General features: G+C 36.3%; 2 protein-coding genes across 3 annotated transcripts; both read left to right on the forward strand.

The window, feature by feature from the left end:
• The first annotated feature begins 7,137 nt into the window (after nucleotides 1–7,137).
• LOC107690527 (H-2 class II histocompatibility antigen, A-U alpha chain-like) lies at nucleotides 7,138–9,885 on the forward strand. Of its 2 annotated transcripts, none has more exons than XM_016488882.1 (4): nucleotides 7,138–7,242; nucleotides 8,463–8,708; nucleotides 8,963–9,247; nucleotides 9,434–9,885. In XM_016488882.1, exons 1-4 carry the CDS (start codon nucleotides 7,185–7,187, stop codon nucleotides 9,637–9,639), a joined length of 795 nt encoding a protein of 264 aa, XP_016344368.1. In that variant the 5' UTR covers nucleotides 7,138–7,184; the 3' UTR covers nucleotides 9,640–9,885. The 2 variants fall into 2 exon arrangements, with proteins under 2 accessions (XP_016344368.1, XP_016344369.1); XM_016488883.1 differs by having other exon boundaries at nucleotides 8,466–8,708.
• Nucleotides 9,886–11,833: 1,948 nt separating this feature from the next.
• On the forward strand, nucleotides 11,834–13,060 carry LOC107690528 (HLA class II histocompatibility antigen, DP beta 1 chain-like). The gene is made up of 4 exons (XM_016488885.1): nucleotides 11,834–11,897; nucleotides 12,227–12,502; nucleotides 12,658–12,924; nucleotides 12,981–13,060. Exons 1-4 carry the CDS (start codon nucleotides 11,834–11,836, stop codon nucleotides 13,058–13,060), a joined length of 687 nt encoding a protein of 228 aa, XP_016344371.1.
• The last annotated feature ends 2,786 nt before the right edge of the window (nucleotides 13,061–15,846 follow it).

Here is a 15,846-nt window from a genome sequence, read left to right on the forward strand (position 1 = left end):
AGGTATAAGGGAACAATGTGTTACGTTTGGGTAATAAGGGGGTAACAACCAGATATGCAACCTGCAAAGAACTGCGTAAGTAAACTGAAGTTACAGTGTAACTTTTTTGTAATTATAGTGTACCTATTCAGTACCTCCGTGTAGGTATAGGCCAGGGGAATAATATGCGACGTTTGCGGAATAAAGGGGTAACAACCTGTAAAATTACAAATAATTTATACTGTAAGTATTTTGAAACTAAGAGGTACCTATTCTAATATTACGTGGTATGTATGGCCTAAACAACAATCTTATGTTTGGGAATGATTTAGAAAGACGATATATACTTTTTATAATTTTATATTGGTATTTTATTATAGGCGTATAGGTATTTTTTTACCATGGGGTACACATTCTATTATTAAAGGATGGACATGATGGAGTTACAGAACAACAAAACTGGACATTTAGTGAAATTAGTTAATGAGTTTCTGCTATGATTTATAATTCACGAGTCTACTTACTTTATGAAAGCTTATTCGTCAATTTTATCAACTTCACACCAGCAACTTCTCAACACCACTATCAAATAACTTTGCATGATATACCATGAAGGTTCAATGCAGCTTAAAACAAGCTTACCTCTTTCCAGCTGTTCACACAAAAAATACATGATACAACATTTGTATTTCAGTGGATGTATACTGTGGTGTTTTTATAGCAAAAAAAATGTAGAGGGCTTAATTTGGCCATCGAACAATTAAATTAAAACTAGTGCAATATTTTTCTCTAATTACTGTGCAAATATACACATGTTCTGTGTTTAAGTCCAACTTGTTCCTCCCTTGTTCCATGTAGTTACAGGGAAAATCTGTGCAAATATAAACTTGTTCTGTGTTTAAGTCCAACTTGTTCCCCCCCTGTTCCATGTAGTTACAGGGAAAATACAACGTTTGCGGGCTGTAAATTAAAGTGTTTTTTTGTTCCCCACTTGTTCCATGTAGTTACAGGGTAAATACAACATTTGCGGGCTGTAAATTAAAGTGGTGCTTCGTTCCCCCTTGTTCCATGTAGTTACAGGGTAAATACAACATTTGCGGGCTGTAAATTAAAGTGGTGCTTCGTTCCCCCTTGTTCCATGTAGTTACAGGGTAAATACAACATTTGCGGGCTGTAAATTAAAGTGGTGCTTCGTTCCCCCTTGTTCCATGTAGTTACAGGGTAATTGGCTACAACAAATTGCTCTGAAACTGTACAGTAGGTCATACATACATAAATTATATATCAGGTAATGGATCAATAAACATGGTGGACTGTTTTATTTAATTCAAATATTGTTTGTAATTTACTATAGGCCTACTGCTGGGTTAAATTAACCAAAATGGGTTTTAAAATTAAAATCACACACAATATGACAACAGTAACAACACAGGCAACAGATAGCCTAATAAAAGATTAAAATGTATTACACCAGTTCAGAAAAAAGCAAAGCATCTCCATACTTATACAGCTTATACAGTTAAACCAAATTCTTTTGAAAAGCTTGTATAAGAATAAATAGATTTTGTTCAATTTGTTCATGTTTTTCACCCACTAACGAAGTTAAACTATTATGGCCAAACCATCATGCCAATAAACACACAGTAATAAACACTGAAAGTCACGATTAAACTGTGTATTATAACGAACTGACAGGATTTTACCATCTTTGATTTTACTGTTTTGATCCACGTCCTCAAGCAGCATTTTGACTAACATTAGTTCAGTTCCCGGTTTTACCGCTCATCAGACGCTGCTCAATGTTGTGAGAACATACTCGGACAAAGCCCTCCAGTTTTAAAGGAACACACTCCAGACAGTTTCAAAGTTGTTCCTCGTCTGTGCTTCAATTAGTTTTCTCCTATTTTTTCCACCCATGTTCCAGTCTTAAGCACCGCAGTCACGGATTTCATCGCACACAGAACCGTTCACGTTTGAACTCATCCCCGCCTGGCTTTTGATGACCTGACAACTATGTGTTAATAGCAGATTTACTGGAGTCCAAAGCAAGGAGTAGATCGTTCAACACCTTTAGCAATGCAGACTCGATGCTATGGTGGGCTCTAAAACCAGACTGAAATTTATCTAAAATATTGTTTTGTGAGGCAAATGAAGATAACTGATTAAAAAACATTTTCTCTAAAATTTTTGACAAGAATGGCAACTTAGAAACAGGGCGGAAATTTTTAAGATTGGTTATGTCTAAATTTGGCTGCTTATTTGAGGCATATAGGAACACGGCCACTGTCTAAGGATCTGTTTATAATAGCCAGTACACTAGGGCTGATAGTATCCAGGACCTCTCTAAAGAGCCGGGTGGGGATAACATCAATAGAAGAAGGGTAAGTTAATGTGAACAGTACTGCTCCTTGAATACTACAGCAGATTATTTGTTTATTTATTTATTTATGAATGTTTAACCATAAGTTTAAGCATGTAAAATCCATACTAAACTACTATTTAGGCCTCTTATTCTTAGACTAATACAGTACAATAATTATTTTAGAATATTCCAATAGATATTCGGTTGAGTCTGGGTGCTTGTTATATTCCATGTACATCTTAAAAGAAGGCAAATGTTTTATGCAAAATTGACCAATTGAGTGTACCAGGTTAAATATACAGTACATTGTAACTTTTTTGGGGGGAAAGGTTTCATATTGTCTGCAGGAAAAATCATTTACATGTCATCATGACTATGTTGTTGGTCTAAATAATACATAATTTGTATTGAGTTCATAAATGCAATTACAAAATAATAAAAATCACCTGCACAACAAACACCCCACATCTTCCTGCACTATGTGGACAATGATTCTGGGTTTCCATCTTATATTTATCCAGTCCCTTTTGCCATGTAAATTGAAGCGTCTTAAAATATTGTCTAAAAGGAAAACATGTTCATTTTTTAAGGAAAAAGGAAAGAAATATGTGACAAACATGAGGAAACATTTGTCACACATGAAAACGTGTGGCTGCTAGTTTTGAGCCCTTGAGCTAATTCGAGGCATCAGCTGGGTCAATAACAAATATTTGCTCTGACATGCATGAAGGAACTACAAATTCATTGCTCAGGTTGGTTCCATAACAGTGAAGTTAAAATAATAAATATAAGTTAATGTTATTTTTTAAAATGTAACCACATAATCAAACCTAAACACAATATTCACAGTTGATCTCTATAGTATAACTGTTTTCATTGAATTAACAATACTAAAACTATGGAATGACTCAAATTTTCAACTTCCAAATGGTTTTGCTTACCACAAACTTCCAGTGATGGCTACAAATCCCACTGCACCATCATCAAGTTTTCCTGTAAAGCAATTTAAACTGTTACAGTGAATATAATACAACCTGTTATACATTTGCAGATTAACAGGCTGTAGTAACATACATAATTTGCAGACTGATTCATTCAAAATCTGTTTTAGTATTATGCCAGGCCTTTGAGTCTCTTGAATTTTACTAACTTTTCTCAAGCTTTGTCATGTAATTTGCTGTATTCCTCCGAACAGGATTACACCTATGGTGTAGTGGTTTAGTATGTAAAGTCTCTTTGTGCTTGCACTTTTATTCATAGAGGCATGAATATAGTGTTGTGTTGAGAGTGTGCAATAATTTGTGTTGACTGAACTTGTGTAATGTGGAACTGTACCACTAGAGGTTCCCAGAGGTTCCGTAGAGGATAAGAAAAGATGTAAGAAAAAGAAGGATGAGAGCACAGTAATGTTCATCCTCTATAAGCATTGTAGTAGTAGGTTCCTGTTTTGCATTCTTTTCTGACACTGTAATTGTTGAGATATCTTGCTTCACATTGCTTGAGACGTTGAACTTCTTTTCACTTGCTTGATCCACTGCAGTCGTGCCATGCCTTTTGGCCTTCTTTGGCTGCTTATTTTTAGGACTGGTACTGATGTTGGGACAGAGTAAAACTTGGACTGTCATTGGCACATGATTCCTCTGCAAATTTAATGTCCTTTAAATTCAGAGGTTTTTGGAGAAGTTTTATGTCCATGCAGGGGCGCATTAACGCACGGGCTTTAAGGGTCTGAAGCCCAGAACTGCAAAATTATAAAATTATATTTTTTTAATAATTATTTATATGGGTTTATAAATATAGCAGTGACAACAGCATTCTGTAAACAAACTCACACATTCGTTTTCAGCGACGCCCTGCTTGTAGTATATGTAGTGAATGGTTCAGTTTAGGTTTAGTTGGTATGTTCCACCGATATAGTGTGAGCGAATACACAATGCGCTAGTAAAGAAGCCTAGTATGAGCGCTGTTCTGTGTGCGTGTCTCTATGTTAATGTGCAGCTTAACAAGAAACACAAGACTGCTGTGTGAAAGGAACCGGACCGGACAACTTTCTGTAACGTCAAACAGTGCGAGTTCAGTCTTTTACAAATGCGTGGATATTATCTGTGTAGAGTGGGGAAGGGGAGTAGGGGCGGGCAAGGATCTGTTGCGGTTTCAAAGCCGAGTTCATTTCTAGGTTCATTCATTCTTCATAGTGTTAATTTTTGGGTAGGACAGGTTTTCCATTCAATATTTAACTCTAAATCTAGAGACTGTGCAATTTTAGTGCATAAATCTGTCCCGTTTGTAGCCTCTGATACTATTGTAGATCATAAAGGAAGACACATTATTGTATCAGAAACACTTTTCTCAACCCCCTTGACCATTGCAAATGTTTATGCCCCCAATTATGATGATCCTACTTTTATTTCTTCTTTTCTGTCTTGTATTCCTAATATTAATTTGCACCCACTTATTTTGGCTGGGGACTTTAATTGCGTTAAGTCTCCTGTTCTTGATTGATCTTCCAAAAAGACACATTTATGCAAAAGTATGGTATATGTGATGCATTCCGTCACTTACATCCCTCTGAAAGGAAAGTATTCATTTTTTTCTCATGTTCACCAGACGTATTCTCACATTGATTATTTCTTTTTGGACCATACATTTCTTCCATACTTACAGGACTGTTCTTTCCAAAGTATTGTAATTTCTGATGGTGCACCAATTATATTAGAGCTTCAGATTCCATATCAGCCACCTAAATACTGTCGGTCTTAATCCAGGTCTCCTATCCGACAAGGATTTTATTGAATTTGTCTCATCGAATATAAGTTTTATGGAGGTCAATACACAGATAACAGTTTTGCATCCTTTACACAGCTTCAAGAAAAATTTTACCTACACTGCTCCCATTTATTTAGATACTTTCAGATACGGAACTTTATTCTTAAGCAGTTTTCTAACTTTCCCTTTTTGCCAGATAAAACTATACTTGATTATATATTAGACCGTCATCAATCTTTGAAATAAATCTTTAGATCTATTTCTAAAATATTTACTATAATTAATAACAAACAGTCCCCCTCAATGCGTCCACTGAAGGCGCTCTGGGAGGAGGAATCGAATTTGTCACTTGACTTTTCTACACTCATGGGACTTCTTTACTGTCTTGACATAGACTATCCCAAGAGACTGAAGTACACATTTGAGGTGATACAGAAAGTTTTCATGGGCACTGACAGTGGCAATTGTTCTGCGAAAGTTCATGGACTCCCCAACAAGTTGCTTCAAGACAAAGTGTAGTGGTAAGTTGGTTAAGTTAATAGCAGCGATTACGGTTTCAGATGGTAGAGTTGGTTGGTTAAGAGTTTCACACGTTCTTACTGTGTGAACACAACATCACACCACCATTTCCACATAATACATGGTTAGAATACTAAACAAAAAGCCTCTCCAAGTTACAGAAAAAGTTTAATGTATTTGTTCTAAAAATGTTATGTAGTATGTCATTAAATGTAGTTAATCTGAGAGGTAATTAGCTACCAAAACTATTGTGTACTACAGTAGTTTTTTTTTTTTTGATAATTGTTCAACAGAAACATGTTAATATGAAATGTCAATGTTCTTTGCTTTTTAAAAGTAGGGTGTTTTAATACTAAACACAATAATGCTATATTGGGATACTGTCAAATTTCGAAATAAAATAAAATAGCATTCTGCATGGTCTTCAGTGTTCATGAGCCATTTTTATGCAGTACTATTAGAAAATAGAAACTTAAGCTGTGTGGGCAAATTACATAGTTCAGCCTGTTGAATGAACTTAATATTACAAGTGTCACGATCTGCACAGGAACACGAAGATTGAGGATCCAAATGCAGTTTATTTCAGGGGTAATCCAAAACTGTAATCCATAAACAGGCATAAAGTCATAAACAGGGTAGTCAGTCCAAACAAATACAAACAGGGCAGAAAACTTTAGACAATAAGAATGACCAGGAAACCAGACAAATATATAAACCCCAACAAAGGAACCAGAATACAAGGACTAAGAACCGCAGAGTGACACTTTCAAGACTAAGCAATGAATGAGTGAAAAACCAGGCTTTAAATAGGGTGAGACTGATGGGGTGATGAGATACAGGTGATTGCAATGGGTGCTGAGTCCGGGCAATGGATTATGGTAAATGTAGTCTGTGAGAGTGGCAAGAGTCAGGGGTGGAGTGACCTCTGGTGGAGTTCATGGGCACTCCAGCTGGAGATTGTGACAACAAGTAAGATGAACTATTTTTGAAAAAGTAACCTGGCTGCCTTAAAAAGATAAGTTAATTCAACAAGATGCTTAGTTTAGCCAACTTTTATTTAGTTTGCACAACTTATAATTATAAATGTATTCAACAAAATGATTAATTTAAACAATTCCATATCAGTAAATGTTTGTTGGTCTCACTAATTTTATGTTGTTTCAACTTGGATTTAGGTTAGCACAACTTTCTTGTCTTGTTGGGCTAACTAAAAACTTATTGGTTAGACAAAGTATAAAGTTGATTCAGCTTTTTTCAGCTTCACCTTTGTTACCCCAACTATTAATTCTAGTTTTAAGGAACTCCAATATAAGTGTCAACAACATAATTTTTTAAGCTTTTTGAACACAACATTTTAAGGCAGCCCGGTTACAAATTATTTGTTGAATCAGCTTGTTTGTTTTTACAGTGTAGATAGAGTGTCAGAGTGAGGGTTAAATTCTGCGTGGAGGATGTGTTCATGAAACCGAAACTAAGCTCACAGGGAGGGACTTCTTCCTGTTCTCATTCACCTCATCTGAAGTTTGTTCCTCTGTTTGTTCCACTGTCATCGACAAACATGGAGCAGTATCTGGCCATTCTTACCCTCACTGTTTTTCTCTCAGCTGATGCTCAACGTAAGTTCACACTTTGCATATTCAAATATTTACACTGATTTTTAATAGGAAAAGCCTGTACAAGGATGTATGATTTCATGACGTACACTAGTGTATATCGCTTACTTGAGGAATTAGTGTATAAAAGTTTGGCATCAGTAAGATTTTTAATGTTTTTATAAAGAAGTTTCTTATGCTTATAAAGGCTGCATTTATTTGATAAAAAAAATCGATTGTAATATATTTTAAAATGCAATTTATTGCTGTGATCAAAGCTGTATTTTCAGCATCATTACTCGTCTTCAGTGCCACATGATCCTTCAGAAATCATTCTAATATGCTGATTTATTATCAATGTTAGAAACAATATGTTTTCATGGAACCAGTGATACTTTTTTCAGGATTTTTGATGGATTAAAAAGTTAAAAAGCATTTACTCAAAATAGAAAAGACTTACATTGTTAGAAAAGATTTCTATCACTTTTTATTAATCCAACACATTCTTGCTGAATAAAAAAATATTAATAAAAAAGAAAAGAATAAAACAAAAAAACATACTGACCCCAAACTTTTGAATGGTAGTGTAAAAAAATACCACTGGTTCCACAAAAATATTTAAAAAATATGCAAAAATATTAAGCAGTACAACTGTATATATACTTCATATTACACTGTTACACATATTACACATATTGTACTGACAACATTGTTGACTGTCCACACTGTTGTAGATTTACTTTGATCACAATATTAAGTTTGTTCAGTCAAACAGCTGATGAATAGTTAACTACCAATGGTTGATTTTAAAGGGGTCATATGATGCTGCTAAAAATAACATTATTTGTGTATTTGGTGTAATGAAATGTGTTTATGCGGTTTAAAGTTTAAAAAACACATTATTTTCCACATACTGTACATTATTGTTTCTCCGCTATTCCCTGAAATAGATCTAAAGATTGATGAAAAGCGTCGATTTTTACAAAGCTCATCGGTCTGAAAAGCGAGGTGTGGAAAAGTTGAAATCGCATCATATGACCCCTTTAAGTGTTCATTTAACATAGTGGCTTTTAATAACAGCTGTATAGAACACTTCACATTTAAAAACTACTGGTGCTTTAAATAATTGACAAAAAAGGTTTTGTGTTAGTTCCCAAAACACATTAGTTATATCTGATATGCAGTTTATTTCTCTGGGACTCTGGGTATTTCTAATTTGTCTTTTGATGTTTCTTTTATTTCAGCAGAACACAATGATTTCTCAATTACTGGATGTTCTGAAACAGAGAAAGAGTCTATGACTGGATCTGACGGAGAAGAGGCGTGGCATGCTGACTTTAATCAGAAGACAGGAGTAGTTACATTGCCTGATTTTGCAGATCCTATGAGCTTTCCAGGATTTTATGAAGTGAGCCTGGCAGACCAAGAAGTATGCAAACAAAACCTGGCTGTACTCATTAAAGCTTACAAGAGCCCACCAGAGGAAATGGGTACGGCATGAATTAGCACTGTTAAGCTTTTTTAAAGTTTTACAGTAATACATTTCTTAGCATTTACATCAATCTGTTTGGTAACTGCTACATGTTATGCATTCAGTGTTATCAATATTTTGGTTAAGTACGAGTTTTGGCTTGCAATTGTATTTAATATGTATGATATTAGTTTTCCTATGTACAGATTTTATTTGAATGAGGTCAGATGTACTACTGACTGCAGAGTTCAACACAGTTATGTGTGTTCACAGAACCCCCTGAGACGTCCATCTATCCAAGGAACGATGTGCAGCTGACTGTTGACAACACACTCATCTGTCACGTGACGGGCTTCTTTCCTCCACCTGTCAATGTCTCATGGACTAAGAACAATGTCGTTGTGACAGAAGGCGTGAGTCTGAGTCAGTACCAACCGAGGAGCGATTGTACCTTCCACGTGTTCTCCTCTCTGAAGATCACTCCTGAAGAGAGAGACATTTACAGCTGCACAGTGAACCACCGAGCCCTCCAGGGCCAACCGCAGACCAAAATATGGAGTAAGAGCCGTTTACCAATTAAATCAAAATACAATCAATTTTGTTATCACCAGTTGTTTTTTGCATGAACGATGTATGTATAAAAACAACAGTAATCATTCTGTGACAAATGAAATACCAAGAGCTGAGTGGATTTCTACAATGAAAAGCTGTTCTACCATTCACACACCTTACTCTAATCCCCAGGCGTCCCGGAGGCGGCTGCTGTCCTGCCCAGCGTGGGTCCGGCGCTCTTCTGTGGAGTGGGATTGACTCTGGGGCTGCTGGGAGTCGCTACTGGACTCTTCTTCCTTATTAAAGCAACTACAACTGACACACCAGATATGGCCAAAAACATAAAACATTTAATGCAGTGGACCCAATCAATAAAGACAGTTCCTCCAGGATTCTGAAGACAGAGAAACAGTGCATCTGTGTGTCGTTTTAGATGATGGACAGCATTGCTGCTGTTGAAGATTGATAAATGCAAAGATCTGATTTAACCTTTGTTGAAATTGGATTTGCTTGCTATGTAGCACTAATCATGCTTATATCTAGAAGACTTTTTGTTTATATATTACATTTGCAGTTCATCATAAGTAATCTAAAGAAATCACAATCTTTATATTGAGTTACTTAATAATTAAAATAAGACACTTTTGCTACTTTCATGCAAAATGTATTTGATTTTGTTATGAACTGAAATGTTTATTTTTTTGTACTTAAAATTATGCCAATAAAAATTAAACATGTTTGAGAAATGTTTACAATTATATAGCATTTTTGTATGTTTTGTGACATACATTCCAAATAAAGATTTAAATGTCTGTCAGTGTATTGCTTTGGATATTCAACTTTCCCTGGAAAAAGCTGTTATAAATAAAGTGTGGAGAGACAGAGGAACTGAGGAGAAATGGACACACAGAAGGATCTTTTACAGTGATATAAAGCCAGTCCACCTGTAGACACGCCCCTGAATTTTAGACATGTTACATTGCCAGATGGGTAACACTTTATAATAACTTTCATTGTTATTGTGTAACAGATCATTAGTCAATATATATTCAAAGAGCTACATGTGTGAGGCAATGTGCTTGTAAATGTTTACTAATGAACTTATTGAACATTACATGATAATTAACAGAACATTGGTTGATGTAAATTAAAGTGCTTACAAATGTTGAACATTCTAATCATACAACTATTATCACGCACTTTATAAAAATCTACAAATGATTTTAATAGATGTTATACACTGATTAGCAGCTTATTTATTCATGTGCATTTGAATGCTTCGAAATTATCCAATTGATTTATATAACATCTAATGCACTTTTTTACATTTACACATTTTCTAAAATCATTATTTTAGAAATCATATTAAACAACCAGTTTAATGACATTTGTAAGCATTCAAATGCATATTAACCCTTTCACATGTGAGTTTCAAATATTCTAGCAGTTCTTAAGGAGACCATTATTTTAGAATGTATCATCTTATTTCCATGGCGACGCGTCATGCTTGTCACGTGACACACCGCAGCCACAGCAGCTCTGTACAGGTCAGGGGTCTCCAAACTCGGTCCTGGAGGGCCGCAGTCCTGTAGAGTTTAGCTCCAGCTCACCTCAACACACCTGCCTGTAGTGTTTTGTATGCACAGTAAGAGCTTGATTAGCTGCTTCAGGTGTGTTTGATTAGAGTTGGAGCTGAATTAATATCATCTGATATTCAGATTCTCAAATACATGCAAGTGAATGTATTTTGTCATTTAAACACCTTTATAATGATCTTGTTAGCTGCATTCCAGTTCGTTTCCATCTGCCCTTCCCTCACTAACTTCCCTCCGTCTCCTGGACTCAGACGTACGTCACTGATTTTGTTGCACAAGTGTCCACTACTGGCTGATCAGTTGATCACCTTGATCAGTTGGAATCTGATAAGGAGTTGAATTATTATTACCATTTTTCCCTTATGAATTAGTTTGATGCAGCATCATGTACACAGATATTGTTTGGGCTGTTTTAAATATATAAAAGATAATTCATATATCACAGAGTTGTTTGAGGTGGGGGTCTGTCCATATAAACTTCCCACATTCACTTCACGAAGTGGAACACACTTCAAAAAGGCAGCGGGGATTCACCTGAGAGTACGCGCTTAGGGAAGATCACGAGTGCGTGTCTAAAAGGGAAGTGGAACGCAGCCCGGGTTGTTATAGGAACTAGTTACCAGTGTGGTTCCCAGACAACTAAATGTTCCCCTAAGACCATTCCTGGTCGCATTTTAATGATTTAATAATGATAGTTATTATAGAGTGTTATCATGGATTTAAAAAATAAAGAAAAGTGTTTGTGTCCTCCAAAACTGGAGAGGATGTTGGAAGCTTGCAGTTTTTTTTTTCAGGAATGTAAGTAAAAAGGTCATTATGTTTAATCAAACCATTATTTACATTTTTTGAAGCGTGATTTTAAAATGAAAGCAGGATATTGCTCAGCAACACGTGACACATATGCAAACAGTGTCTGATTGGACAGTTGTTTTAGAGCTCCATCTCTTCATCATGAACAGAGTATTGTCTGCTCTCAGTTGTGACGGTCACAGTGATCATGTCAGTGCCAAAGCTCTGGAGTCTCCATCACATTCTCCTGCTGTCTGTATTCACCGGCGCAGGTGAGAGAAATGGGCGTAATAGTAGTAGTAGGTGAGAGAAATTTAGTAATAGTAGTAGTAGGTGAGAGAAATTTAGTAATAGTACTAGTAGTAGTGGTGTGGATATATTGGTGTTTTTGGTATTAACAGTGTTGGTAAGATTTAACAGCAATCTTTTCTTAAATGCTGTTAGTTAGGATGGTTCTCTGCTAGTGGATCCTCCCATGTAGTAAAGTATAGGTACAGATATTTTAATAATATGAACATGATGTTTTAGAAAGGACATTCTATTAATAACAACAACTGGCTGATGTGTTCAAGTGCTTGTGTTTTTTTTTATTGTTTTCCAGCTAATGGATATTATAACTACTATTGGTCACAGTGCATCTACAGCTCCAGTGATTTCAGTGACATGGTGTTCTTGATTGACTATTACTTCAATAAATATCTGTACGTACAGTTCAACAGCAATGTGGGGGAGTTTGTGGGGTTTACTGAGGTTGGAGTGAGAACTGCAGAGAACTTGAACAAAGATACAGCATTGTTACAGCAATTAAAGGCTGAAGTTGAGAGAGTCTGCAAACATAATGCTGTACTGTACAAAACAGCTATCCATGATAAAGCAGGTATGTGACTCAAGACTCACACAGAGCTCGTTTTAAAAAATTTTCTTCTTTATAAAGGAAAATATTTAGCTAAAATAAAACATTTTAAAATTGTGTATTGCATATAATGGAAATATATATATTGTAAGATGTAATTGTTGCTCCTCCTGGTTCAGTGGCACCACAGGTGAAGCTGAGTTTAGTGAAGCAGGGAGACAGCAGACATCCATCGCTGCTGATGTGCAGTGCGTATGACTTCAATGTGTCCTGGCTGAGGGACGGTGTAGTGGTGACTTCTGACGTGACCTTCACTGAGAAGATGCCTAACGGAGACTGGTACCACCAGATTCACAATGAGCTGGAGTACACTCCCAAAGCTGGAGAGAAGATCTCCTGTATGGTGGAGCACGCCGGCTTCACCAAACCCATGATCTATGACTGGAGTAAGAAACAAAATGCACAAAATGCATATCTGAGAGTAAATACTGTGATGATAGAGTGATGTGTGACCCTCCTCTGCTTGAGTTTGAGGGGAATACACTGCTGTTATTCACTGCTGGAGCTGCTGGATCATCATAGCAGCTGCTGGATTCATTTACTACAAGTCAAAAACAACAGGTCTGTGAGAAGAGAGCAAACCAGTGACATGTGTCTATTCCAGTTACGGAATAATGAAGTATAAATCTCATGGCATGTTATTATTCAATCCATTACTCTTTTTACAGAGAAGATCCTAGTGCTACATTAATGATGGTAAGATTTGCATTACATTTCGGTAACCTTACATTTTACTCAGCACTTCTGTGTGATCAAACATTATACTGAATTACTGGATAATCAACCCCAGTAACATGAGTAACAATCACACTGAATTGTAGGTCCTCATCCTGACTGAAATGGACCTCATCATGAAGAAACACACTCTTCATGACACAACTATCACATGCAGTCTGTTTGAAAAAGAAGCATCATGATGAAAATAGACTCATACCCTCATATCTGATGTGTTTCTGGCTAATATTGCAGCATCTTCAGGCAGTATTGACTAATGCTGTGAATGGTTGAAAGTTACACATTCGCTCTCTCTCCTCTTCCTCTCTGATCATGTTTTCTTATAATTGCTCTTTCCACTATATCAACACCCTCCACTCTAGCTCTCCCCTCTTCTCATCATCCTCCTCTCATTCTATACTGTCCTCCTCCCACTCCCTCCACTCTTCTCATTCTTCTTCTTTCTCCACTTTCCACTGAAGTTTGTTTGCTCTGGGAATTCACAGGTGACCCCCTTATATATATTTTTATAGCTGTGTAAACGGTTTAGTAAATTGCACTTTCAGTGCGGTGTGAGTTTCACCCAGGAAAATAGAAATAACCCCAAAATTTGTTATTAGGTCACACAGGTTCGCTTCTCTAATAAAAGGTAGGCAGGAAATGTAGGGTTCGTATAAAAATACAAAATTTATTCACACAGATAACATTTTAAAAAAGCATTCAAAATGCCTCGATGATACTGTGCCACCCCTGGCAGATCTCTCTCCAATGACACTTCACAAAAAGAAAGCACACAAACAAAAAGAAAACACAACCACAGATAAACACGTTACAGAAATTTTTTTTGTACACAATTCAAAATAAACAAAAACTACACCAACCTACAGGGCTGAGGTTACCCACAGGAGTGATCACCAGCACAAGTTATCCAAAAGCACACTTCCACACGCACCACCGTGCACTCAGATCACACACCCAAACGCTTCAAAAGTGTCCGACAGCAGACCTTGGAGCAACACCACCACCACAAAAGATCCTTCACCCGTGGGACCCCAGCTCCTGAAAGAAAATCAAAAACAAATAAATAAGTCTTATAAACACAAATTAAATCACAGATAGATGGAGTCACAATTTCATAATAAAGCAAACAATGATGGGTAAAATCACAAATAAATCACAATCAACAATATACAAATATTCAAAAGAAAAATAAAAACAAACAAAAAAAACGTAGCTCAAACTATGAGGTAGACAGGACTCGCACGGAGCAACCGAGTAGTCTGTACACCGGTTCCAAGAAACCAGACAACAGCAGCAATCCTCTTTTTTTGTTAGTTGCGAGGTAACACCATTCTTGCAGCGCAGCAGAAAAGAAACGACAGAGCTATAACAGTAATTGCCCAGGATGAAAAAAGGAGAATCCAAATGGAGATAATTGTGCTCTATAATCAGTTCACAGGCCAGGATACGCAGCCTTCATATAACCCACTGCTAAACTGAAAGGTGGGCAGTCATCTACAAGCAGGCCAGGGTATATTCTGGCAAACTGTTCACCAGTCAAACTGTGGCACACGCCACCTACCAACACGCGATGGGTAACTCGCAAAGCACAATGTTCCTTCATCCCATAGAAAGAAATTTAAAGTACGAAGTTTGAGAATTAAGAGGCGGGGCAACAGTTAAAAAATTTCAAAGTTAAAGTTCATGCAAAAAAATATTAATAAACAAGTTTCAGTCAAATATTTATGGTTTATAGCAAAATCCAGTGTTAAAGTAGAGTGCAAACAATCATATTTGGAACATTAGAATATATTAGAAAATATTATTTTTGATATTTTTGTTTGGATCTGTTGGATTAGAATGACTTTATGAACGTCTTGAAAATCCTTGATTTGGTCCTGATGTGTTGATCTAATGTTGAAAAATAAATGAACAACACACAAAGTTGCAAGGTGCAATTTTATAACAAACACACTTGGTAAAGGACAGCTTGTGTTCTACCAAGGTTGTTTTTAAATATGTAGGCAACATACAAACATACAAAAATCTGCAGTATTACAAATTGTTGCCTATATGATAAGCTTATACAGTGGTTCCTGGTGCAGAATGTCTGCTCATTTCATTAGTAGGCTAACCTTTTATATTGTCCATGTAAAATGACAATCTATAAAAAGACATTTTAAAAGTTCTTTACATGGGCTAAATAAGCGAATATACATTTGCAAACATGCAAACATGACTATTGTAAATGTGTCGGTCAAATAATAAATTTATATAATTATTTAAGAAATAATACAGTCCAAGGGCTGGATGGACATAATAAACTTGTATTATTTCAGTCAAATGTTTTATCAAAGTATTGACATAAAACGACCTCTAAGTGGCGTACTGGCGCTATCGCACGTCAAACGGATGTGACATATATGGCACTGCAATCGCTTAAATTGGCGCGGTTTCTTCTCGCAATCCTAAAAGTAGTACAAGATGTCTTTGGGAACAACTTATACATTGAGAAGGGGCACTTTGTCTGCAGTACTTCGAGAGGATGACATTACAGTGGACAACTTGGCCAGGATGTTTAAGGTTTGTTCTCG

This window comes from Sinocyclocheilus anshuiensis, unplaced genomic scaffold, assembly GCF_001515605.1.
Source record: "Sinocyclocheilus anshuiensis isolate Anshui unplaced genomic scaffold, SAMN03320099.WGS_v1.1 scaffold2600, whole genome shotgun sequence".
Lineage (NCBI taxonomy): Eukaryota > Metazoa > Chordata > Actinopteri > Cypriniformes > Cyprinidae > Sinocyclocheilus > Sinocyclocheilus anshuiensis.

Excerpts from the sequence above, each read along its gene's own strand:
- LOC107690527 (XM_016488882.1), top strand. The coding sequence starts at position 7,185 with ATGGAGCAGTATCTGGCCATTCTTACCCTCACTGTTTTTCTCTCAGCT. Across the intron at positions 8,709-8,962 it reads GAGCCCACCAGAGGAAATGG|AACCCCCTGAGACGTCCATC; the intron begins GTACGGCATGAA and ends GTGTGTTCACAG. Across the intron at positions 9,248-9,433 it reads ACCGCAGACCAAAATATGGA|GCGTCCCGGAGGCGGCTGCT; the intron begins GTAAGAGCCGTT and ends TCTAATCCCCAG.
- LOC107690528 (XM_016488885.1), top strand. The coding sequence starts at position 11,834 with ATGTCAGTGCCAAAGCTCTGGAGTCTCCATCACATTCTCCTGCTGTCT. Across the intron at positions 11,898-12,226 it reads GTCTGTATTCACCGGCGCAG|CTAATGGATATTATAACTAC; the intron begins GTGAGAGAAATG and ends ATTGTTTTCCAG. Across the intron at positions 12,503-12,657 it reads AGCTATCCATGATAAAGCAG|TGGCACCACAGGTGAAGCTG; the intron begins GTATGTGACTCA and ends CTCCTGGTTCAG.